At 45.9% G+C, this 26,295-nt stretch overlaps 1 protein-coding gene across 4 annotated transcripts in view; it reads right to left on the bottom strand.

The window, feature by feature from the left end:
- Positions 1-26,295, bottom strand: part of LOC123999466 (FSD1-like protein) — a 74,876-nt gene that overhangs the window by 40,184 nt on the left and 8,397 nt on the right. For all 4 annotated transcript variants that reach the window (XM_046305298.1, XM_046305300.1, XM_046305297.1 and 1 more), the window contains exons 2-3: positions 9,390-9,485; positions 8,600-8,731 (exon numbers count right to left, since the gene is read on the bottom strand). In XM_046305298.1, the coding sequence (XP_046161254.1) occupies positions 8,600-8,731; positions 9,390-9,485 (228 nt within the window). The remainder of the gene's footprint in view (positions 1-8,599; positions 8,732-9,389; positions 9,486-26,295) is intronic.

Raw genomic sequence — 26,295 nt, 5'->3', positions numbered from 1 at the left:
GAGCATCTGCGTTTCCATGGGTCACATGACGAGCATCTGCGTTTCCATGGGTCACATGACGAGCATCTGCGTTTCCATGGGTCACATGACGAGCATCTGCGTTTGGGTCCATGGGTCACATGACGAGCATCTGCGTTTCCATGGGTCACATGACGAGCATCTGCGTTTCCATGGGTCACATGACGAGCATCTGCACATGTCTGCGTTTCCATGGGTCACATGACGAGCATCTGCGTTTCCATGGGTCACATGACGAGCATCTGCGTTTCCATGGGTCACATGACGAGCATCTGCGTTTCCATGGGTCACATGACGAGCATCTGCGTTTCCATGGGTCATCTGCGTTTCCATGGGTCACATGACGAGCATCTGCGTTTCCATGGGTCACATGACGAGCATCTGCGTTTCCATGGGTCACATGACGAGCATCTGCGTTTCCATGGGTCACATGACGATCTGCATCTGCATCTGCGTTTCCATGGGTCACATCTGCGTTTCCATGGGTCACATGCATCTGCGTTTCCATGGGTCACATGACGAGCATCTGCGTTTCCATGGGTCACATGACGAGCATCTGCGTTTCCATGGGTCACATGACGAGCATCTGCGTTTCCATGGGTCACATGACGAGCATCTGCGTTTCCATGGGTCACATGCATCTGCGTTTCCATGGGTCACATGACGAACATCTGCGTTTCCATGGGTCACATGATGGGTCACATGATGAGCATCTGCGTTTCCATGGGTCACATGACGAACATCTGCGTTTCCATGGGTCACATGACGAACATCTGCGTTTCCATGGGTCACATGACGAACATCTGTTTTCCATGGGTCACATGATGAAAACATACACTGTGCAAAAGTTTGGGGTCACTTAGAAATTCTTTTTTTTGAAAGAAAAGAACATTTGTTGTCCATTAAAATAACATCAATTTGATCAGAAATACAGTGTAAACATTGTTAATGTTGTAAATTATGATTGTAGCTGGAAACCTAGAAGGGCAGCATCCCAGAGTCGCCTTTTCACTGTTGACGTTGAGACTGGTGTTTTACTGGTACTATTTAATGAAGCTGCCAGTTGAGAACTTGTGAGGCGTCTGTTTCTCAAACTAGACACTCTAATGTACTTGTCCTCTTGCTCAGTTGTGTACCGGGGCCTCACACTCCTCTTTCTATTCTGTTTAGAGACAGATTACACTGTTCTGTGAAGGGAGTAGTATACAGCATTGTATGAGTCGGCCCGAGAATTGAACCCTGTGGCGCCCCAATAGAGACTGCCAGAGGTCCGGACAACAGACCCTCCGATTTGACACACTGAACTCTGAGAAGTAGTTGGTGAAGTAGTCATTAGAGAAACCAAGGCTGTTTAGTCTGCCGATAAGAATGCGGTGATTGACAGAGTTGAAAGCCTTGGCCAGGTCCATGAAGACAGATGCACAGTACTGTCTCTTATCGATGGCGGTTATGATATCGATTAGGACATTGAGCGTGGCTGAGGTGCACCCATGACCAGCCCACAAATGTTGATACTCAACTAGTCTAAAGAAGGCCAGTTTTATTGCTTTTTAAAATCAGTACAACAGTTTTCAGCTGTGCTAACAGAATTGCAAAAAGGTTTTCTAATGATCAATAAGCCTTTTAAAATGATCAACTTGGATTAGCTAACACAACGTGCCATTGGAACACAGGAGTGATGGTTGCTGATAATGGGCCTCTCGACGAGTTGTGGGTTCTGAGTTGTCGTTCTGCACACCACTGTGGTCCTTCACCGTTATTTGTCTGTTTGTGGCCCACCTGTTAACTTGCATGATTCTTCCCAGTCATCTTCAACCTCTCATCAACCAGCTGTTTTCACCCACAGGACTGCTGCTGACTGGATGATTCTTCCCAGTCATCTTCAACCTCTCATCAACCAGCTGTTTTCACCCACAGGACTGCTGCTGACTGGATGATTCTTCCCAGTCATCTTCAACCTCTCATCAACCAGCTGTTTTCACCCACAGGACTGCTGCTGACTGGATGATTCTTCCCAGTCATCTTCAACCTCTCATCAACCAGCTGTTTTCACCCACAGGACTGCTGCTGACTGGATGATTCTTCCCAGTCATCTTCAACCTCTCATCAACCAGCTGTTTTCACCCACAGGACTGCTGCTGACTGGATGATTCTTCCCAGTCATCTTCAACCTCTCATCAACCAGCTGTTTTCACCCACAGGACTGCTGCTGACTGGATGTTTTGGTTCGTTGCATCGTTCTCAGTAAACCCGAGACACTGTCGTGCGTGAAAAGCCCAGGAGGCCGTTTCTGAGGTACTGGAACCGATGCACCAGGCACTGATCATACCAGACCCAGTCACTTAGGTCACTAGTTTTTGTCCAGTCTGATGTTTAATCGAACAGTAACTGAATGCCTCGATGTCTGTCTGCCTGCTTTATATAACAAGCCACATGACTCCACTGTCTGTAGGAGTGAAACATTTTCATGAACAGGATGGTGTACCTAATAAACTGGCCAACGAGTGTATATTTTAATATAATATATGCCAAGAAGCAGAGGCTTTTATCCACAGTTACCTGCAGTCATGCATGCATACATTTTACGTATGGGTGGTCCCGGGAATCGAACCCACTACCCTGGCATTACAAGCGCCATTCTCTACCAACTGAGTGAGCTTGACGTAATGAGGACCAGCATACCAGGCAGTACCAGGCAGTGGTCAACATCAGAGAGGGATAAAGTGGTAATCTCTTATCTGGGGGTAATTTCAGACACTTTTTGTTTCCTGCTTAATGGATTTAGAGAGTTGGCTAGGAAACTGCCATAGCAGCATGATGACATCACACACACACACACTGCCTGAGAGAGGTATACACTAACCAAGAACCACAACATCTATCACTACCAATATATCTCACACACACACACACACACACACACACACACACACACACACACACACACACACACACACACACACACACACACACACACACACACACACACACACACACACACACACACACACACACACACACACCAGGCTGGGAAGGGTGTATGGCGGCACTACAACAACACCTATAACGAACACTAGTGTAAGGAGTGGAGTCACAGGGAGGAGGTGAGAGTCCTGGAGGAGGAGAGAGTCCAGGAGGAGTGGAGTCACAGGGAGGAGGTGAGAGTCCTGAAGGAGGTGAGAGTCCTGGAGGAGGTGAGAGTCCTGGAGGAGGTGAGAGTCCTGGAGGAGGTGAGAGTCCTGGAGGAGGTGAGAGTCCTGGAGGAGGTGAGAGTCCTGGAGGAGGTGAGAGTCCTGGAGGAGGTGAGAGTCCTGGAGGAGGTGAGAGTCCTGGAGGAGGTGAGAGTCCTGAAGGAGGTGAGAGTCCTGAAGGAGGTGAGAGTCCTGGAGGAGGTGAGAGTCCTGGAGGAGGTGAGAGTCCTGGAGGAGGTGAGAGTCCTGGAGGAGGTGAGAGTCCTGGGGGAGGTGAGAGTCCTGGGGGAGGTGAGAGTCCTGGGGGAGGTGAGAGTCCTGGGGGAGGTGAGAGTCCTGAAGGAGGTGAGAGTCCTGAAGGAGGTGAGTTACAGGGAGGAGGTGAGAGTCCTGGAGGTGAGAGTCCTGGAGGAGTGGAGTTACAGGGAGGAGGTGAGAGTCCTGGAAGAGGTGAGAGTCCTGGAGGAGTGGAGTCACAGGGAGGAGGTGAGAGTCCTGGAGGAGTGGAGTCACAGGGAGGAGGTGAGAGTCTTGGAGGAGGTGAGTTACAGGGAGGGGGTGAGAGTCCTGGAGGAGGTGAGAGTCCTGGAGGAGGTGAGAGTCCTGGAGGAGGTGAGAGTCCTGGAGGAGGTGAGAGTCCTGGAGGAGGTGAGAGTCCTGGAGGAGTGGTGCCCGGGAAAATAACCTCTCCCTCAACGTCAGCAAAACAAAGGAGCTGATCGTGGACAACAGGAGATGGGAGCACGCCCCCATCCACATCGATGGAGCCGCAGAGGAGAGGGGTCAAATGCTTCAAGTTCCTTGGCGTGCACATCACCAAGGATCTGAAATGGTCCATTCACTCCAACAGCGCCTCTTCAACCTCAGGAGCACCTAAGACCCTCAAGAACATTTACAGATGCACAATTGAGAGCATCCTGTCGGCCTGTATCACTGCCTGGTACAGCAATTCCACAGTCCGCAACCGTAGGGTTCTCCAGAGGATGGTGTGGTCTGCCCAACTCATCACCAGGGGCACACTGCCTGCCCTCCAGGACACCTACAGCACTCGGTGTCACAGGAAGGCCAAGAAGATGAAGGACCTCAGCCACCCGACCCTGGCATGTTCACCCTGCTACCATCTAGAAGGTCATCAAGGACCTCAGCCACCCGAGCCACTGCCTGTTCACCCCGCTACCATCTAGAAGGTCATCAAGGACCTCAGCCACCCGAGTCACTGCCTGTTCACCCCACTACCATCTAGAAGGTCATCAAGGACCTCAGCCACCCGAGCCCTGGCATGTTCACCCTGCTACCATCTAGAAGGTCATCAAGGACCTCAGCCACCCGAGTCACTGCCTGTTCACCCCACTACCATCTAGAAGATCATCAAGGACCTCAGCCACCCGAGCCCTGGCCTGTTCACCCCGCTACCATCTAGAAGGTCATCAAGGACCTCAGCCACCCGAGCCCTGGCATGTTCACCCTGCTACCATCTAGAAGGTAGAGACCGTACAGGTGCATCAAAGCAGGGGAACGAGAGACTGAGAAACAGGTTCCATCTCCAGGCCATCAGACTGTTAAATAGCCAGCCTCCGCCCAGTACCCTGCCCTGAACCTTAGTTACTGTTACTAGCAGACTACCACCCAGTACCCTGCCCTGAATCTTAGTTACTGTTACTAGCAGACTACCACCCAGTACCCTGCCCTGAATCTTAGTTACTGTTACTAGCAGACTACCACCCAGTACCCTGCCCTGAATCTTAGTCACTGTTTCTAGCAGACTACCACCCAGTACCCTGCCCTGAACCTTAGTTACTGTTACTAACCGACTACCGCCCAGTACCCTGCCCTGAATCTTAGTTACTGTTACTAGCAGACTACCACCCAGTACCCTGCCCTGAATCTTAGTCACTGTTACTAGCCGGCTACCCCCTGGTTACTCAACCCTGCACCTTAGAGACTGCTGCCCAATGTACATAGTCATGGAATCACTGGTCACTTTAATAACGTTTACATACTGGTTTACTCATTTCATATGTATATACTGTATTCTAGTCATGGTTCATCCAATATACAGTGGGGCAAATAAGTATTTAGTCAGCCACCAATTGTGCAAGTTCTCCGACTTAAAAAGATGAGGCCTGTAATTTTCATCATAGGTGTTTGGGATCATTGTCATGCTGAAAGACCCAGCCACGTTTCATCTTCAATGCCCTTGCTGATGGAAGGAGGTTTTCACTCAAAATCTCACGATACATGGCCCCATTCATTCTTTCCTTTACACGGATCAGTAGTCCTGATCCCTTTGCAGAAAAACAGCCCCAAAGCATGATGTTTCCACCCCCATGCTTCACAGTAGGTATGGTGTTCTTTGGATGCAACTCAGCATTCTTTGTCCTCCAAACACGACAAGTTGAGTTTATACCAAAAAGTTATATTTTGGTTTCATCTGACCATATGACATTCTCCCAATCTTCTTCTGGATCATCCAAATGCTCTCTAGCAAACTTCAGACATGCTTGGACATGTACTGGCTGAAGCAGGGGGACACGTGTGGCACTGCAGGATTTGAGTCCCTGGCGGCGTAGTGTGTTACTGATGGTAGGCTTTGTTACTTTGGTCCCAGCTCTCTGCAGGTCATTCACTAGGTCCCCCCGTGTGGTTCTGGGATTTTTGCTCACCGTTCTTGTGATCATTTTGACCCCACGGGGTGAGATCTTGCATGGAGCCCCAGATCGTGGGAGATTATCAGTGGTCTTGTATGTCTTCCATTTCCTAATAATTGCTCCCACAGTTGATTTCTTCAAACCAAGCTGCTTACCTATTGCAGATTCAGTCTTTCCAGCCTGGTGCAGGTCTACAATTTTGTTTCTGGTGCCCTTTGAGTTTGGAGTGTGACTGTTTGAGGTTGTGGACAGGTGTCTTTTATACTGATAACAAGTTCAAACAGGTGCCATTGATACAGGTAATGAGTAGAGGACAGAGGAGCCTCTTAAAGAAGAAGTTACAGGTTGTGAGAGCCAGAAATCTTGCTTGTTTTTAGGTGATCAAATACTTATTTTCCACCATCATTTGCAAATAAATTAATTTAAAAATCCTACAATGTGATTTTCTGGATTTTTTTCTTCTCATTTTGTCTGTCATAGTTGAAGTACCTATGATGAAAATTACAGGCCTCTCATCTTTTTAAGTGGGAGAACTTGCCCAATTGGTGGCTGACAACTTTTTTGCCCCACTGTACCAACATAGCTCGCATCTATATTATTTGCAGCAGTCTATTTACCACCACAAACCGATGCTGGCACTAAGACTAAATACTTTATTGCCCCACTGTCTACACAATCCCCGGCCAGTATGTTCGGAGGGATCCATTTTCCTATACCTACAGACAGTGAGTCGTGGTTTGCTATATAAAGCAGTAAGCCGTCAAGAAATTCAGTTACTGTTCCATTGAACGTTAGAATTGTGTAAAACTAGTGACCTACAAGGGCTTTGAGCGTGGTGTGATCGGTGCCAGGCTGATCCAGGGCTTTGAGCGTGGTGTGATCGGTGCCAGGCTGATCCAGGGCTTTGAGCGTGGTGTGATCGGTGCCAGGCTGATCCAGGACTTTGAGCGTGGTGTGATCATCGGTGCCAGGCTGATAATATATAATATAATAATATATGCCATTTAGCAGACGCTTTTATCCAAAGCGACTTACAGTCATGTGTGCATACATTCTACGTATGGGTGGTCCCAGGGATCGAACCCACTACCCTGGCGTTACAAGCGCCATGCTCTACCAACTGAGCTACAAAGCCCTGATCCAGGGCTTTTTGAGCGTGGTGTGATCGTCGGTGGCAGGCTGATCCAGGGCTTTGAGCGTGGTGTGATCATCGGTGCCAGGCTGATCCAGGGCTTTGAGCGTGGTGTGATCATCGGTGCCAGGCTGATCCAGGGCTTTGAGCGTGGTGTGATCATCGGTGCCAGGCTGATCCAGGGCTTTGAGCGTGGTGTGATCGTCGGTGGCAGGCATGCCTGATCCAGTACCTCAGACTCGGGACTAGATGGGTGAATCTAATAAACTGGCCAGTGAGTGTATACGTATAGACTACATGACCAATAGTATGTGGCCATCTGCTTGTCAAACATCTCATTCCATAATCATGAGCATTAATATGGAGTTGGTCCCCCTCCCCTTTGCTGCTATAACAGCCTCCACTCTTCTGGGAAGGCTTTCCACTAGATGTTGGAACATTGCTGCTATAAAAGCCTCCACTCTTCTGGGAAGGCTTTCCACTAGATGTTGGAACATTGCTGCTATAACAGCCTCCACTCTTCTGGGAAGGCTTTCCACTAGATGTTGGAACATTGCTGCTATAAAAGCCTCCACTCTTCTGGGAAGGCTTTCCACTAGATGTTGGAACATTGCTGCTATAAAAGCCTCCACTCTTCTGGGAAGGCTTTCCACTAGATGTTGGAACATTGCTGCTATAAAAGCCTCCACTCTTCTGGGAAGGCTTTCCACTAGATGTTGGAACATTGCTGCTATAACAGCCTCCACTCTTCTGGGAAGGCTTTCCACTAGATGTTGGAACATTGCTGCTATAAAAGCCTCCACTCTTCTGGGAAGGCTTTCCACTAGATGTTGGAACATTGCTGCTATAAAAGCCTCCACTCTTCTGGGAAGGCTTTCCACTAGATGTTGGAACATTGCTGCTATAAAAGCCTCCACTCTTCTGGGAAGGCTTTCCACTAGATGTTGGAACATTGCTGCTATAACAGCCTCCACTCTTCTGGGAAGGCTTTCCACTAGATGTTGGAACATTGCTGCTATAACAGCCTCCACTATTCTGGGAAGGATTTCCACTAGATGTTGGGACATTGCTGCGGGGACTTGCTTCCATTCAGCCACAAGAGCATTAGTGAGGTAGGGCACTGATGTTGGGCCCTTAGGGCTGGCTCGTAGTCGGCGTTTCAATTCATCCCAAAGGTGTATAGTACCTGTAGAGCCTTCGTGGCCCCCTCCTGTTTGAAGGTGTTGGGTTAGGGGTCAGGGGTTAGGGGTCAGGTACTTGTAGTTCTTGTGCCTTCATGGCCCCATCCTGTTTGAAGGTGTTGGGTTAGGGGTCAGGTACTTGTAGTTCTTGTGCCTTCTTGGCCCCCTCCTGTTTGAAGGTGTTGGGTTAGGGTCAGGGGTCAGGTACCTGTAGTTCCTGTGTCTTCTAGGCCCTTTCCAGTTTGATGATGTTGGGTCAGGGGTTAGGAGTCAGGTACCTGTAGTTCCTGTGTCTTCTTGGCCCCTTCCTGTTTGGTGTTGGGTTAGGGGTCAGGGGTCAGGTACCTGCAGTTCCCGTGTCTTCTTGGCCCCTTCCTGTTTGATGGTGTTGGGTTAGGGGTTAGGGGTCAGGGGTTAGGGGTCAGGTACCTGCAGTTCCTGTGTCTTCTTGGCCCCTTCCTGTTTGATGGTGTTGATCATGCTCTCCTTCATCTCAACCAGGATGGTGAATAACCTGTCAAACTCCTCCTCCAGGTCGGACACTGCCTGTGGGGAGTTCACCTTGGAAAAAAAATCACACACACACACACACACACATATATATATTGATTATCCTCTGAACCCAGAACCATATCTCTGCATCACAAGAGCCTATAGATGGATCAACATGGCATATTTGGTAAATGGAAATTATTGTACAAGATTAGGCAGGGTAGCCTAGTGGTTAGAGCGTTGGACTAGTAACCGAAAGGTTGCAAGTTCAAATCCCAGAGCTGACAAGGTACAAATCTGTCGTTCTGCCCCTGAACAAGGCAGTTAACCCCACTGTTCCTAGACCAGTTAACCCCACTGTTCCTAGACCAGTTAACCCCACTGTTCCTAGACCAGTTAACCCCACTGTTCCTAGACCAGTTAACCCCACTGTTCCTAGACCAGTTAACCCCGCTGTTCCTAGACCAGTTAACCCCACTGTTCCTAGACCAGTTAACCCCACTGTTCCTAGACCAGTTAACCCCACTGTTCCTAGACCAGTTAACCCCACTGTTCCTAGACCAGTTAACCCCACTGTTCCTAGACCAGTTAACCCCACTGTTCCTAGACCAGTTAACCCCACTGTTCCTAGACCAGTTAACCCACTGTTTCTAGCCTGACATTGAAAATAAGAATGTGTTCTTTACTGACTTGCCTAGTTAAATAAAAGGTTAAATATATATCTTACCTGGACACCAGCCAGAGAGTGAGTAAGTGTTTCCATAAAGTTCTGGAGCTCCTCATTTTTATTGGCCAACGTGGTTATTATTCTCTGTAAGGCCTCCTGCAACACAAAACATAAAATTTAAAAAATCATCAATTTATAATAATACATGTCATTATATAGGTGGTGTTTCTAGCTATCCAGCTAGTTAAAACAGGCAAAAATGACCTCAATATAATGTTATGAAAGGTAGATGTAAATTATTTGTGGTTAGCTAGCTTTAGCTTAGCTAAAAAGGATTGTGGCTATCTGGCTAGCGAACAGTAGTAGCTAGCCAGTTAGCTACATTGACTTGCTATCTACGAACACAACAATGGGTAAACATACCAAAATGAACACAGTATCAAGATTAGGGCTTTTATGGGTGACCGTATTACCGTCAAACCGGCAGTCACGGGTCATGGCCTCACAGTAACTAGGTTTCTCCCAGCTCTGATGATGCTGATGGTCATTAGTAACCTACCAAACTTGCTGACTGCCTGGTACTCAGGACTCTACTGTCCCTCTAAAGGACTGTACTGTCCCTCTAAAGGGTAGCCTAGTGGTTAGAGTGTTGGACTAGTAACCGGAAGGTTGCGAGTTCAAACCCCCGAGCTGACAAGGTACAAATCAGTCGTTCTGCCCCTGAACAGGCAGTTAACCCACTGTTCCTAGGTCGTCATTGAAAATAAGAATTTGTTCTTAACCGACTTGCCTAGTTAAATAAAGGTAAAATAAAATAAAAACATTCTAAATCAAAACTAATTTTACACATATACATCGCATTTGGAAAGTATTCAGACCCCTTGACTTTTTCCACATTTTACAGCCTTATTGTAAAAATGGATGAAATAATATTTAGTCCTCATGAATCTAAAACACAATATCCCTTAATGACAAAGTGAAAAAAGGTTTAGATTTATTAAAACATTTATAAAAAAAATAAAGAAAAAGTAATTCTGTTATTTACGTAAGTATTCAGACACTTTGCTATGAGACTTGAAATTGAGCTCAGGTGCATCCTGTTTCCATTGATCATCCTTGAGATGTTTCTACAATTTGATTGGAGTACACCAGTGGTAAATCCAATTGATTGGACAGGATTTGGAAAGGCACACACCTGTCTATATAAGGTCCCACAGTTGACAGTGCAAAAACAAAGGCATGAGGTCGAAGAAATTGGTCTGTAAAGTCCCGAGACAGGAGTGTGTTGAGGCACAGATCTGGGGAAGGGTACCAAAACATTTCTGCAGCCTTGACGGTCCCCAAGAACACAGTGGCCTCCATCATTCATAAATGGAAGAAGTTTGGAATCACCAAGACTCTTCCTAGAGCTGGCATCCTGGCCAAACTGAGAAATCCGAGGAGAAGCGCCTTGGTCAGAGAGGTGACCAAGAACCCAATGTGGCGATTGGAGAACCTTCCAGAAGGACAACCACCTCTGCAGCACTCCTCCAATCAGTCCTTTCTAATAGAATAGCCAAACGGAACCCACTCCTCTGTAAAAAGGCACATGACAGCCCGCTTGGAGTTTACCAAAAGGCACCTAAAGACTCTCAGACCATGAGAAACTACATTCTCTAGTCTGATGAAACCAAGATTGAACTCTTTGGCCTGAATGCCAAGTGTCACATCTGGAGGAAACCTGGCACCATCTCTACGGTGAAGCATAGTGGTGGCAGCATCATGATGTGGGGATGTTTTTCAGCTGCAGGGACTCGGAGACTCGTCAGGATCGAGGCAAAGATGAACAGAGCAAAGTACAAAGAGATCCTTGATGAAGTCCTGAGCACTCTGGAGCAGGTTCTCAGACTGGGGCGAAGGTTCACCTTCCAACAGGACAACGATCCTAAGCACACAGCCAAGACAACGCAGGAGTGGCTTCGGGACAAGTCTCTGAATGTCCTTGAGTGGCCCAGCCAGAGCCCGGACTTAAACCTGATCGAACATCTCTGGAGAGACCTTAAAATAGCTGTACAGCAACACTTCCCATCCAACCTGACATAGCTTGAGAGGATCTGCAGAGAAGAATGTGAGAAACTCCCCAAATACAGGTGTGTCAAGCTTGTAGCGTCAAACCCAAGAAGACAATCGGAGGCTGTAATCACTGCCAAAAGGTGCTTCAACAAAGTACTGAGTAAAGGGTCTGAATACTTATGTAAAGCAATTATTTCAGTTTTATTTTCAATACATTTGAAAACATTTCTAAAAATCAGTTTTTATTTTGTCATTATGGGGTATCATGTGTAGATGGATGAGGACATTTTTATTTTATTTTTTAAAATCAATTTTATAATAAGGCTGTAAAGTAACAAAATGTGGAGAAAGTCAAGGGGTCTGAATACTTTCCGAAGGCACTGTATTATGTAATACAGGTAAAGACCAGATTAAATCAAGAATAGTGTGACAAAATGCCCAGTTTGCTTCTTTCTTTTTTTTTTTTGCAACTTTTTCAAATCATAGTCCCACATCTCATGTTTTATTTTTTAAATTTGATTTAACTTGGCAAGTCAGTTAAGAACAAATTCTTATTTTCAATGACGGCCTGGGAACAGCGGGTTAACTGCCTGTTCAGGGGCAGAACGGCAGCTTTGTACCTTGTCAGCTCGGGGGTTTGAACTTGCAACTTTTCGGTTACTAGTCCAACGCTCTAACCACTAGGCTACCCTGCCGCCCCATTTACAACGACGGCCTACCAAAAAGGCAAAAGGCCTCCTGCTGGGATTAAAAATTTAAAATAAAATAAATATATAGGACAAAACACAATTCACAACAAGAGACAACACAACATAAAGCGATACCTAAGACAACAACATAGCATGGTAGCACACCACAACATGGTAGCACCACATGACAACATGGTAGCACCACAACATGGTAGCACCACATGACAACATGGTAGCACCACAACATGGCAGCAAAACATGACAACATGGTAGCACCACAACATGGTAGCACCACATGACAACATGGTAGCACCACAACATGGTAGCACCACATGACAACATGGCAGCACCACAACATGGTAGCACCACAACATGGTAGCACCACATGACAACATGGTAGCACCACATGACAACATGGTAGCACCACAACATGGCAGCACCACAACATGGTAGCACCACAACATGGTAGCACCACAACATGGCAGCAACACATGACAACATGGCAGCACCACAACATGGCAGCACCACAACATGGCAGCACCACATGACAACATGGTAGAAACACAACATGGTAGCACCACAACACAACATGGCAGCACCACAACACAACATGGTAGCACCACAACATGGTAGCACCACAACATGGTAGCACCACAAAATAAAGAATCAGGGTTAGTTTGGCAGCTGGGGTGAAAGAGGAGTGATTACGATAGAAGAAACTAAGACTAGATTTCAATTTGAACCTGCAGCTTTGATATGTGCTGAGAGAAGGACAGTGTACCATCTAGCCATACTCCCAAGTACTTGTATGAGGTGACTACCTCAAGCTCTAAACCCTCAGAGGTAGTAATCACACCTGTGGGGAGAGGGGCATTCTGCTTACCAAACCACATGACCTTTGTTTTGGAGGTGTTCAGTACAAGGTTAAGGGCAGAGAAAGCTTGTTGGACACTAAGAAAGCTTGGTTGTTGAACATTGAACACAAAATCCGGGGAGGGGCCAGCTGAGTAGAAGATTAAACAATCTGCATAGAAATGGATGAGAGAGTTTCCTACTTCCTGAGCTATGTTGTAAATTAGTCTAGTCCATAGTCCTATATGCTTCAATAAGGTTAGTATCACACCTCATGTAGTCTAGTCCATAGTCCTATATGCTTCAATAAGGTTAGTATCACACCTCATGTAGTCTAGCCCATAGTCCTATAAGGTTAGTATCACACCTCATGTAGTCTAGCCCATAGTCCTATAAGGTTAGTATCACACCTCATGTAGTCTAGCCCATAGTCCTATAAGGTTAGTATCACACCTCATGTAGTCTAGCCCATAGTCCTATAAGGTTAGTATCACACCTCATGTAGTCTAGCCCATAGTCCTATAAGGTTAGTATCACACCTCATGTAGTCTAGTTAGTATCACACCTCATATAGTCTAGCCCATAGTCCTATAAGGTTAGTATCACACCTCATGTAGTCTAGCCCATAGTCCTATAAGGTTAGTATCACACCTCATGTAGTCTAGCCCATAGTCCTATAAGGTTAGTATCACACCTCATGAAGCCTAGCCCATAGTCCTATATGTTTTAATAAGGTTAGTATCACACCTCATGTAGTCTAGTCCATAGTCCTATAAGGTTAGTATCACACCTCATGTAGTCTAGTCCATAGTCCTATAAGGTTAGTATCAGTTGAACAGTGATTCATTGACACGCTGGGTGAGGTGGGCGGGCGTTAAGAAGCGACCTTTGCCTCCCGAGCACGTTGGGAAGTTGCAGCAATGAGACAAGATCGAAAGTAGGGCAATAAAGGTGGTAAAAATTCAAATAAATTATTATATTCAGCTCAAGGGCACAATGGCCACTGGCCACAAAAGGCATGGATTTTTTAGAGGGCATTACGGCCACACAAAGGGGATGTCGGAAATGTGAGGCTTATTATCAAGTGCTTGTCAAATTGTGAATGAGAGACTGTGATAATGTGTACAGCCTGTGCAGAAAACAAACAAATTGTGAATGAGAGACTGATGTAGTGTGTACAGCCTGCGCAGAAAACAAACAAAGTGGAGCTCATGTCGTTCAAGCAACTATTTTCAAATCATCATGAGAGTCGCCTCATGCCGCCTTAGAATGTATTAAAAATTAAAACATAGAGCTCAAAGTTTGTAGAACAACTAAAGTTGCATAAATTACTCTAAATTAAGCATATAGGAGTACCTATTCTCTCTTAACTGCTCAACACAGAATGTTCACACTCCTATTTTATTCAGCTTTGTTCAATTTAATTCTTTATATTATAAAATATCAAATAAGACCTTGGAATTCTAAGCAAATCTTGTCTGCTAAATGAACTAGTGTAGCCCACAGCCATTTGGCATAGCCAGATCAGGACCTAACATGAGGACAGGACCTAACATGAGGACAGGACCTAACATGAGGACAGGACCTAACATGAGGACAGGACCTAACATGAGGACAGGACCTAACATGAGGACAGGACCTAACATGAGGACAGGACCTAACATGAGGACAGGACCTAACATGAGGACAGGACCTAACATGAGGACAGGACCTAACATGAGGACAACTCAGAGGATGTTATTCTATTCTTCTGAAATAGACTACATTTAGAAATAGATAAATACATTTTCTTCTTATCATGTTTCTTTAGACCCGTATAAAATAAATAATGGATTTATTGTGAAGGTGGAGACTATATTACATGGATTTATTGTGAAGGTGTAGGCTATATTACATGGATGTATTGTGAAGGTGGGGGCTATATTACATGGATTTATTGTGAAGGTCTGCTTGTAGACTATATGTGGAAGCCAAGAGATGCTAAATGTGTTTATGTTAATTAACGGTCAATTACCATGAGACCGGCAGTTATTCGCTTGACAATCAACGGCTGATGAAATGTCATGACTGCCACAACAACATCAGAAGTGTCAGTCAGTATAGTACCTAGGTCCAGACGCCTCGTTCACTGTTTTGGCCATACAGATTTAAGAACCAAAATGGCCTCTCAGTTTCAGATTTAGAGTGTGAGACAGAGACAATGTATGAGACAAATCTCTACTATGGCACCCAGCCAGGAAGCTTCAGGCTTTTTCAGACAGGCTGCCAGTTTCAAATTTGATTTGAGGATCAACCACACCTGGTAATGACTCCAGTGCCACAACTGATCCAAACTGTCTTGGTGCTGTGTGTTCCGAACGCCAAACTGTCTTTGAATCATATTCAGTAGCTCACATCATACACAACCCAAAAAATATTCATCACCCTAAAGGCTTGTTGTGAATGGCCCATCAGCCTAAAGCCTCGTTGTGAATGGCCCATCACCCTAAAGGCTCGTTGTGAATGGCCCATCACCCTAAAGGCTCGTTGTGAATGGCCCATCACCCTAAATGCTCTTTGTGAATGGCCCATCACCCTAAAGGCTCTTTGTGAATGGCCCATCACCCTAAAGGCTCGTTGTGAATGGCCCATCACCCTAAAGGCTCGTTGTGAATGGCCCATCACCCTAAAGGCTCGTTGTGAATGGCCCATCACCCTAAAGGCTCGTTGTGAATGGCCCATCACCCTAAAGGCTCGTTGTGAATGGCCCATCACCCTAAAGGCTCGTTGTGAATGGCCCATCACCCTAAAGGCTCGTTGTGAATGGCCCATCACCCTAAAGGCTCGTTGTGAATGGCCCATCACCCTAAAGGCTCGTTGTGAATGGCCCATCACCCTAAAGGCTCGTTGTGAATGGCCCATCACCCTAAAGGCTCGTTGTGAATGGCCCATCACCCTAAAGGCTCGTTGTGAATGGCCCATCACCCTAAAGGCTCGTTGTGAATGGCCCATCACCCTAAAGGCTCGTTGTGAATGGCCCATCACCCTAAAGGCTCGTTGTGAATGGCCCATCACCCTAAAGGCTCGTTGTGAATGGCCCATCACCCTAAAGGCTCGTTGTGAATGGCCCATCACCCTAAAGGCTCGTTGTGAATGGCCCATCACCCTAAAGGCTCGTTGTGAATGGCCCATCACCCTAAATGCTCGTTGTGAATGGCCCATCACCCTAAATGCTCGTTGTGAATGGCCCATCACCCTAAATGCTCGCTGTGAATGGCCCATCACCCTAAAGGCTCGCTGTGAATGGCCCATCACCCTAAAGGCTCGTTGTGAATGGCCCATCACCCTAAATGCTCGTTGTGAATGGCCCATCACCCTAAAGGCTCGTTGTGAATGGCCCATCACCCTAAAGGCTCGTTGTGAATGGCCCATCACCCTAAAGGCTCGTTGTGAATGGCCCATCACCCTAAATGCTCGTTGTGAATGGCACATCACCCTAAATGCTCGTTGTGAATGGCCCATCACCCTAAAGGCTCGTTGTGAATGGCCCATCACCCTAAAGGCTCGTTGTGAATGGCCCATCACCCTAAATGCTCGTTGTGAATGGCCCATCACCCTAAAGGCTCGTTGTGAATGGCCCATCACCCTAAATGCTCGTTGTGAATGGCCCATCACCCTAAATGCTCGTTGTGAATGGCCCATCACCCTAAATGCTCGCTGTGAATGGCCCATCACCCTAAATGCTCGCTGTGAATGGCCCATCACCCTAAATGCTCGCTGTGAATGGCCCATCACCCTAAATGCTCGTTGTGAATGGCCCATCACCCTAAAGGCTCGTTGTGAATGGCCCATCACCCTAAAGGCTCGTTGTGAATGGCCCATCACCCTAAAGGCTCGCTGTGAATGGCCCATCACCCTAAAGGCTCGTTGTGAATGGCCCATCACCCTAAAGGCTCGTTGTGAATGGCCCATCACCCTAAAGGCTCGCTGTGAATGGCCCATCACCCTAAAGGCTCGTTGTGAATGGCCCATCACCCTAAAGGCTCGTTGTGAATGGCCCATATAATAAGTCATGATGAAACTTCACAACAGCTCTACTCTCTACTTGGGATCCCTGGGAATGGAAATGTACCATGCTCTTTCTACGGTCTCTACGGGGACGGGAATCTGGCACCAACACAGTGCCCGTCTCTACCGGGATGGGTATCTGGCACCAACACAGTGCCCGTCTCTACCGGGACGGGTATCTGGCACCAACACAGTGCCTGTCTCTACCGGGATGGGGATCTGGCACCAACACAGTGCCCTTCTCTACCGGAACGGGTATCTGGCACCAACACAGTGCCTGTCTCTACCGGGATGGGGATCTGGCACCAACACAGTGCCAGTCTCTACCGGGATGGGGATCTGGCACCAACACAGTGCCCGTCTCTACCGGGACGGGAATCTGGCACCAACACAGTGCCCGTCTCTACATTCCAAATGGCACCCTATTCCCTACATACAGCACTACTTTTGATCAGGGCCCATAAGGCTCTGAAGTAGTGCACTATGTAGGGAACACTATGCAGGGAACACTATGTTCCTATGTAGGGAACACTATGCAGGGAACACTATGTTCCTATGTAGGGAACACTATGTAGGGAATACTATGCAGGAAACACTATGTTCCTATGTAGGGAACACTATGCAGGGAACACTATGTTCCTATGTAGGGAACACTATGCAGGGAACACTATGCAGGGAACACTATGTTCCTATATAGGGAATACTATGCAGGGAACACCATGTTCCTATGCAGGGAACACTATGCAGGGAACACTATGTTCCTATGTAGGGAACACTATGCAGGGAACACTATGTTCCTATGTAGGGAACACTATGCAGGAACACTATGCAGGGAACACTATGTTCCTATGTAGGGAACACTATGCAGGGAACACTATGTTCCTATGTAGGGAACACTATGCAGGGAACACTATGTTCCTATATAGGGAATACTATGCAGGGAACACCATGTTCCTATGCAGGGAACACTATGCAGGGAACACTATGTTCCTATGTAGGGAACACTATGCAGGGAACACTATGTTCCTATGTAGGGAACACTATGCAGGGAACACTATGCAGGGAACACTATGTTCCTATATAGGGAATACTATGCAGGGAACACCATGTTCCTATGCAGGGAACACTATGCAGGGAACACTATGTTCCTATGTAGGGAACACTATGCAGGGAACACTATGTTCCTATGTAGGGAACACTATGCAGGGAACACTATGCAGGGAACACTATGTTCCTATGTAGGGAACACTATGCAGGGAACACTATGTTCCTATGTAGGGAACACTATGCAGGGAACACTATGTTCCTATATAGGGAATACTATGCAGGGAACACCATGTTCCTATGTAGGGAACACTATGCAGGGAACACTATGTTCCTATGTAGGGAACACTATGCAGGGAACACTATGTTCCTATATAGGGAATACTATGCAGGGAACACCATGTTCCTATGCAGGGAACACTATGCAGGGAACACTATGTTCCTATGTAGGGAACACTATGCAGGGAACACTATGTTCCTATGTAGGGAACACTATGCAGGGAACACTATGCAGGGAACACTATGTTCCTATATAGGGAATACTATGCAGGGAACACCATGTTCCTATGCAGGGAACACTATGCAGGGAACACTATGTTCCTATGTAGGGAACACTATGCAGGGAACACTATGTTCCTATGTAGGGAACACTATGCAGGGAACACTATGCAGGGAACACTATGTTCCTATGTAGGGAACACTATGCAGGGAACACTATGTTCCTATGTAGGGAACACTATGCAGGGAACACTATGTTCCTATATAGGGAATACTATGCAGGGAACACCATGTTCCTATGTAGGGAACACTATGCAGGGAACACTATGTTCCTATGTAGGGAACACTATGCAGGGAACACTATGTTCCTATGTAGGGAACACTATGCAGGGAACACTATGTTCCTATGTAGGGAACACTATGTTCCTATGTAGGGAACACTATGCAGGGAACACTATGTTCCTATGTAGGGAACACTATGCAGGGAACACTATGTTCCTATGTAGGGAACACTATGCAGGGAACACTATGTTCCTATGTAGGGAACACTATGTTCCTATGCAGGGAACACTATGTTCCTATGTAGGGAACACTATGTAGGAAACACTATGTTCCTATGTAGGGAACACTATGCAGGGAACACTATGCAGGGAACACTATGCAGGGAACACTATGCAGGGAACACTATGCAGGGAACACTATGCAGGGAACACTATGCAGGGAACACTATGCAGGGAACACTATGTTCCTATGTAGGGAACACTATGCAGGGAACACTATGTTCCTATGTAGGGAACACTATGCAGGGAACACTATGCAGGGAACACTATGCAGGGAACACTATGTTCCTATGTAGGGAACACTATGCAGGGAACACTATGCAGGGAACACTATGTTCCTATGCAGGGAACACTATGTTCCTATGCAGGGAACACTATGCAGGGAACACTATGTTCCTATGCAGGGAACACTATGCAGGGAGCAGGACACCATTTGGGATGCTGACTTGCCATCTCTTCCCCAGCATTACAGTTTTCCATTAATTAAGGATACACTTCCTGTTGTCCAAACAAGATTAAGGTAATTATTTAAAAAATCATATTTATACAGTACATCATACAATACATTATTACACCACTACATACTGTACCTACAATACTACATACTGCACCTACAATACTACATACTGCACCTACAATACTACATACTGCACCTACACTACTACATACTGTACCTACACTACTACATACTGTACCTACACTACTACATACTGTACCTACACTACTACATACTGTACCTACACTACTACATACTGTACCTACACTACTACATACTGTACCTACACTACTACATACTGTACCTACACTACTACATACTGTACCTACACTACTACATACTGTACCTACACTACATTACTACACCACTACATACTGTACCTACACTACATTATTACACCACTACATACTGTACCTACAATACATTATTACACCACTACATACTGTACCTACAATACACTATTACACCACTACATACTGTACCTACAACACCACTACATACTGTACCTACAACACCACTACATACTGTACCTACACCACCACTACATACTGTACCTACAATACACCACCACTACATACTGTACCTACAATACACCACCACTACATACTGTACCTACAATACACCACCACTACATACTGTACCTACAATACACCACCACTACATACTGTCACCTACAATACACCACCACTACATACTGTACCTACAACACCACTACATACTGTACCTACAACACCACTACATACTGTACCTACAACACCACTACATACTGTACCTACAATACATTATTACACCACTACATACTGTACCTACAATACAACACCACTACATACTGTACCTACAACACCACTACATACTGTACCTACAATACATTATTACACCACTACATACTGTACCTACAACACCACTACATACTGTACCTACAACACCACTACATACTGTACCTACAATACAACACCACTACATACTGTACCTACAACACCACTACATACTGTACCTACAATACAACACCACTACAAGATAAAGACAAAGCAAAGCAGTTTGACACATTCAACACAGAGATACACATGGAATAAACAAATGCAGTCAATAATACAATAGTAAAAAAGAAAAGTCTATATACAGTGTATGCAAATGAGGTAAGATAAGGGAGGTAAGGCAGTAAATAGGCAATGGTGGCGAAATAATTACAATATAACAATTAAACACGGGAATGGTATACATGTAGAAGATGAATGTGCAAGTAGAGATACTGGGGTGCAAAAGAGCAAGATAAATGAATAAATACAGTATGGGGATGAGGTAGGTAGTTGGATGGGCTATTTACAGGTGTAGTGATCTGTGAGCTGCTCTGACAGCTGATGCTTAAAGCTAGTGAGGGAGATGTGAGTCTCCAGCTTCACTGATTTTTGCAGTTTGTTCCAGTCATTGGCAGCAGAGAACTGGAAGGAAAGACCAAAGGAGGAATTGGCTTGGGGTGACTAGTGCGATACACCTGCTGGAGCACATGCTACAAGTGGGTGCTACTATGGTGACCAGTGAGCTGAGATAAGGCGGGGCTTTACCTGGCAGAGACTTACAGATGACCTGGAGCCAGTGGGTTTGGCGACGAATATGTAGCTAGGGCCAGCCGTACAGGTCGCAGTGGTGGGTAGTGTATGGGGCTTTGGTGACAAACGGATGGCACTGTGATAGACTGCATCCAATTTGTTGAGTAGAGTGTTGGAGGCTATTTTATAAATTACATCACTGAAGTCGAGGATCGGTAGGATAGTCAGTTTTACGAGGGTGTGTTTGGCAGCACGAGTGAAGGATGCTTTTTTGCAATATAGGAAGCCGATTCTAGATTTAATTTTGGATTGGAGATGTTTGATGCGAGTCTGGAAGGAGAGTTTACAGTCTAACCAGACACCCAGGTACGTGTAGATGTCCACATACTCTAAGTCAGAGCCGTCCAGAGTAGTGATGCCGGACGGGCGGGCAGGTGCAGGTAGCGATCGGTTGAAGAGCATGCATTTAGTTTGACTTGAATTTAAGAGCGGGGTGGGGGGGGGGGGGTATGCATGGGTGTCTGAGCTGTGCACTAGCCGTTTAAACACAGACAGCTCTGTGCATTCAACATGTCAATACCTCTCACAAAAGACATGTAGTGATGCCGGACGGGCGGGCAGGTGCAGGTAGCGATCGGTTGAAGAGCATGCATTTAGTTTGACTTGAATTTAAGAGCGGGGTGGGGGGGTGGGGTATGCATGGGTGTCTGAGCTGTGCACTAGCCGTTTAAACACAGACAGCTCTGTGCATTAAAACATGTCAATACCTCTCACAAAAGACATGTAGTGATGCCGTCACTCTCTCCTCTTCCTCGGAGATTGACATGCAGAGTTCATGCCGACACAAGCAGTGGTTCTGTAGCTCAGTTGGTAGAGCATGGCGCTTGTAACGCCAGGGTAGTGGGTTCGATCCCCGGGACCACCCATACGTAGAATGTATGCACACATGACTGTAAGTCGCTTTGGATAAAAGCGTCTGCTAAATGGCATATATTATTTTTTATTTACAAAAGGCCCCAACACCACGAGTTATAAGCCAATTCTGTTCATTAGGACCTCCGTCACCCTCCTGTCAATTTAATTAGTGTACAGTGTCAGTATGGCCTACAGTATTGACTACAGTAACTGACGGGACCACGATGGAGATGGGGGTTTTGTTGACATTGTTTCTGATGTGGGACAGACAAACAGCAAGGTTTATATACAACAATTACTGTTGGAAATCAAATGCCAGGCTAGAAGCAAGAAGTAATAGATTATTAAAATGTCTTATTGCTTATTGACATTGGTTGTGTTTGTCTGTTAGCTCAGGGTTAACAAATGCAGTGTGTGACCAGTCCAGTCTGGGGCTAAGAGCAATGCTGTGTGTGACCAGTCCAGTCTGGGGCTAAGAGCAATGCTGTGTGTGACCAGTCCAGACTGGGGCTAAGAGCAATGCTGTGTGTGACCAGTCCATACTGAGGCTAAGAGCAATGCTGTGTGTGACCAGTCCAGACTGGGGCTAAGAGCAATGCTGTGTGTGACCAGTCCAGACTGGGGCTAAGAGCAATGCTGTGTGTGACCAGTCCAGACTGGGGCTAAGAGCAATGCTGTGTGTGACCAGTCCATACTGAGGCTTAGAGCAATGCTGTGTGTGACCAGTCCAGACTGGGGCTAAGAGCAATGCAGTGTGTGACCAGTCCAGTCGGGGGCTAAGAGCAATGCAGTGTGTGACCAGTCCAGACTGGGGCTAAGAGCAATGCTGTGTGTGACCAGTCCAGTCGGGGGCTAAGAGCAATGCAGTGTGTGACCAGTCCAGTCGGGGGCTAAGAGCAATGCTGTGGGAAAAGGCCTATTGTGTTCTCTCCTCAGCCATTTTAAAAATGTCTCGTTCTCTGTTCATTAGTAACTTATGTTGTAGTGTACATGATGCCTGTTGACCTACATGTTGTACACTAAAGTATCAACATCACCAATTTACTGGAGATTTGATCAAGGTTTGTACTACAGTAGTTACAATTTAATATCATCAAGATGGATTTGATTTGGATATTTGAATGAGCCGGGTAACATTTTCTGAAAAACACCTCAATACCAGGCTATACATCAAACAATACAAACAGAAAACACCTCAATACCAGGCTATACATCATACAGAAAACACCTCAATACCAGGCTATACATCAAACAATACAAACAGAAAACACCTCAATACCAGGCTATACATCAAACAATACAAACAGAAAACACCTCAACACCAGGCTATACATCAAACAGAAAACACCTCAACACCAGGCTATACATCAAACAGAAAACACCTCAACACCAGGCTATACATCAAACAGAAAACACCTCAACACCAGGCTATACATCAAACAGAACACACCTCAATACCAGGCTATACATCAAACAGAACACACCTCAATACCAGGCTATACATCAAACAGAACACACCTCAATACCAGGCTATACATCAAACAGAAAACACCTCAATACCAGGCTATACATCAAACAGAAAACACCTCAATACCAGGCTATACATCAAACAGAAAACACCTCAACACCAGGCTATACATCAAACAGAAAACACCTCAACACCAGGCTATACATCAAACAGAAAACACCTCAACACCAGGCTATACATCAAACAGAAAACACCTCAACACCAGGCTATACATCAAACAGAACACACCTCAATACCAGGCTATACATCAAACAGAACACACCTCAATACCAGGCTATACATCAAACAGAACACACCTCAATACCAGGCTATACATCAAACAGAAAACACCTCAATACCAGGCTATACATCAAACAGAAAACACCTCAATACCAGGCTATACATTGTGACGACCCTCCCACTCTGTCTGCCGTATTCTGTCTTTGTTCTTGTTTCCTTATTAGGATGCCGGTGGGCGGAGTTGAGAGGGTCGTCAGCTACATGGGAAACACCTGGGCCAGGTGTCTCCCAGGATAAATAGACCTCTTCCACATTCATGGAGGAGACTCTCTCCATGCAGACACCTGTTGTAGATTCTGTTGTGGTTCTTGGTGGCCTTTTGTTTGTTTGCTTTGGCACCTTTCATCACCCTGCATTATCACATTCATGCATGCAAAACACTCACTTACACTACTGATTACTGATTACACACACCATTGTATATTATACTTAGTTACTTATTTAATAAATATAGATTTTGCTACTCCTTATCTCCACGTTGTCTCCCTTTGTTACGGGCTTTGAGCCGGTTCGTGACAAGTGGGGGCTCATCCGGGATCTTTGAACTATTGGTTTGGGAGACCGTGGAGGTACGTGTTTGGTTTGAATATGGCGTCTTATGTAGATAAGTTCATTCGCTCTCCATCAGAGGAATTGTTAGATTTAGGTACTAAAGAACAGCTGTTGAAGGTCGCGGAACACTACAAGGTTGAGATTAGTGCTAAACGTCTAAAGAATTCTATTAGGTTGATATTGAAAGCCAATCTGATGGAGAGTGGTATTCTTGAAGTTACCACCGGGTCAGCCTCTGCTGAGGATTTGTTGTCTCCCCATAACGTTACAATGGCCATTCCATCGGTTAGTCCTAGTTGCCTTCTTTTTGAACAGCAGAAAGAACTGCTTTTGTTACAGCTAGAGCATGATCGTGAGAAGCTAGAGCATGATCGTGAGAAGCTAGAGCATGATCGTGTGAAATATGAAAAGGAATTGGCATTTAAACAAGATATGGAGCGTGCTAAAATCAAGTTGCAACAAGAACGTATAGAGTTGGTTAGGGAAGGAAAGATCTCAGGGGAGAGTTTGTTTTGGGAAGGTGACCCAGATTTACCTAGGGGTAGTTCCGCTTTTGGTCATGCCCCAGAGACATTTGATATTGTTGGGAACTTGCGGTTATTGCCTCGGTTTAATGAAAGGGACCCCGAGACATTCTTTTCGTTGTTTGAGCGGGTTGCTGACGCTAGGAGTTGGCCTGATTCTGACCGCACTTTAATGTTGCAGTGTGTGCTGACTGGTAAAGCGCAGGAAGCATATTCAGCTCTTAGTGTACACGACAGTGCCAGTTATGATAAAGTTAAAACAGCTGTGTTACAGATTTATGAATTGGTCCCTGAGGCTTACCGTCAACGATTTAGAACTTTAAAAAGGGACGATAACCAGACTCATGTTGAGTTTGCGCGACAGTTATCTTTACAGTTTAATCGCTGGTGTTCCGCCTCTGCAGTTGTGACTTTCCAAGGGCTGTGTGATCTGATTATGTTAGAGCAATTTAAGGACACAATTCCTGATCGTATTGCCACTTATATTAATGAACAGAAAGTAAAGAATGTTGCTGAAGCTGCGGTTTTGGCGGACGAGTATGTGTTGACTCACAAAAGTGTCTTTGCAAAACCCCGTATTCGGAAAGAGTGGGGGCATTCGGATAGATTTGGGCTTCGCTCACCGAGATACTTTGGTTCTCGGGCAGAGTTCTATTCAACTAGGGTTGAACCTGACTCCCATGGTAAGGCTGACTTTGGGCAGGAGTGTCACTACTGTCAAGGTTCAGGTCATTGGAAAAACGAATGTCCACTTCTCAGGTCAAAGGGTGCTTACGCTAAATCTAAGCCTGCTGCGTTAGCTGCACCTGTTCCACATCAGTTCATTCTTGACTCATTTCCTCAGGCCCAGGAGAATGTGAAAGTCCATATTGATCCAGACTATTTACCTTTCATTACAGAAGGTTTTGTGTCTATGTTAGGAAGTAAAGACCTAGTGCCAGTGAAGATCCTGAGAGACACAGGTGCCTCTGAATCATTTGTGTTGGAGTCTGTGTTACCCTTTTCTGCTGAGACTGATTCGGGAATAGTGTTCTAATTAGGGGAATAGGTTTGAACACTCTGTCAGTTCCATTGCATAAACTGATGTTGGATTGTGGGCTGGTGAAGGGTGAAGTTGTTGTGGGGGTGCGTCCTTCGTTGCCTATTGAGGGTATCGACGTTATCCTTGGGAATAACTTGGCAGGTGAGCGTGTATGGCCAGTCGTGTTTCCATCTCTAGTGGTTTCCACTAAGCCGTCATTTGTTGGGATTCCTGATGAGAGTGTACAGAGTTTCCCAGAGGTGTTCTCTGCGTGTGCAGTGACACGTTCTATGAGCCGTGGCGAACTAGTCACTGCGCCGACTAATGATAATAATACAAAGTATGTCACTGTCTTCCCTGTT

Source organism: Oncorhynchus gorbuscha, linkage group LG16 (assembly GCF_021184085.1).
Source record: "Oncorhynchus gorbuscha isolate QuinsamMale2020 ecotype Even-year linkage group LG16, OgorEven_v1.0, whole genome shotgun sequence".
Taxonomy (NCBI): Eukaryota; Metazoa; Chordata; class Actinopteri; order Salmoniformes; family Salmonidae; genus Oncorhynchus; species Oncorhynchus gorbuscha.
The sequence above is the reverse complement of the archived record's forward strand: the minus strand, read 5'-3'. Positions and strand labels throughout refer to the sequence as shown.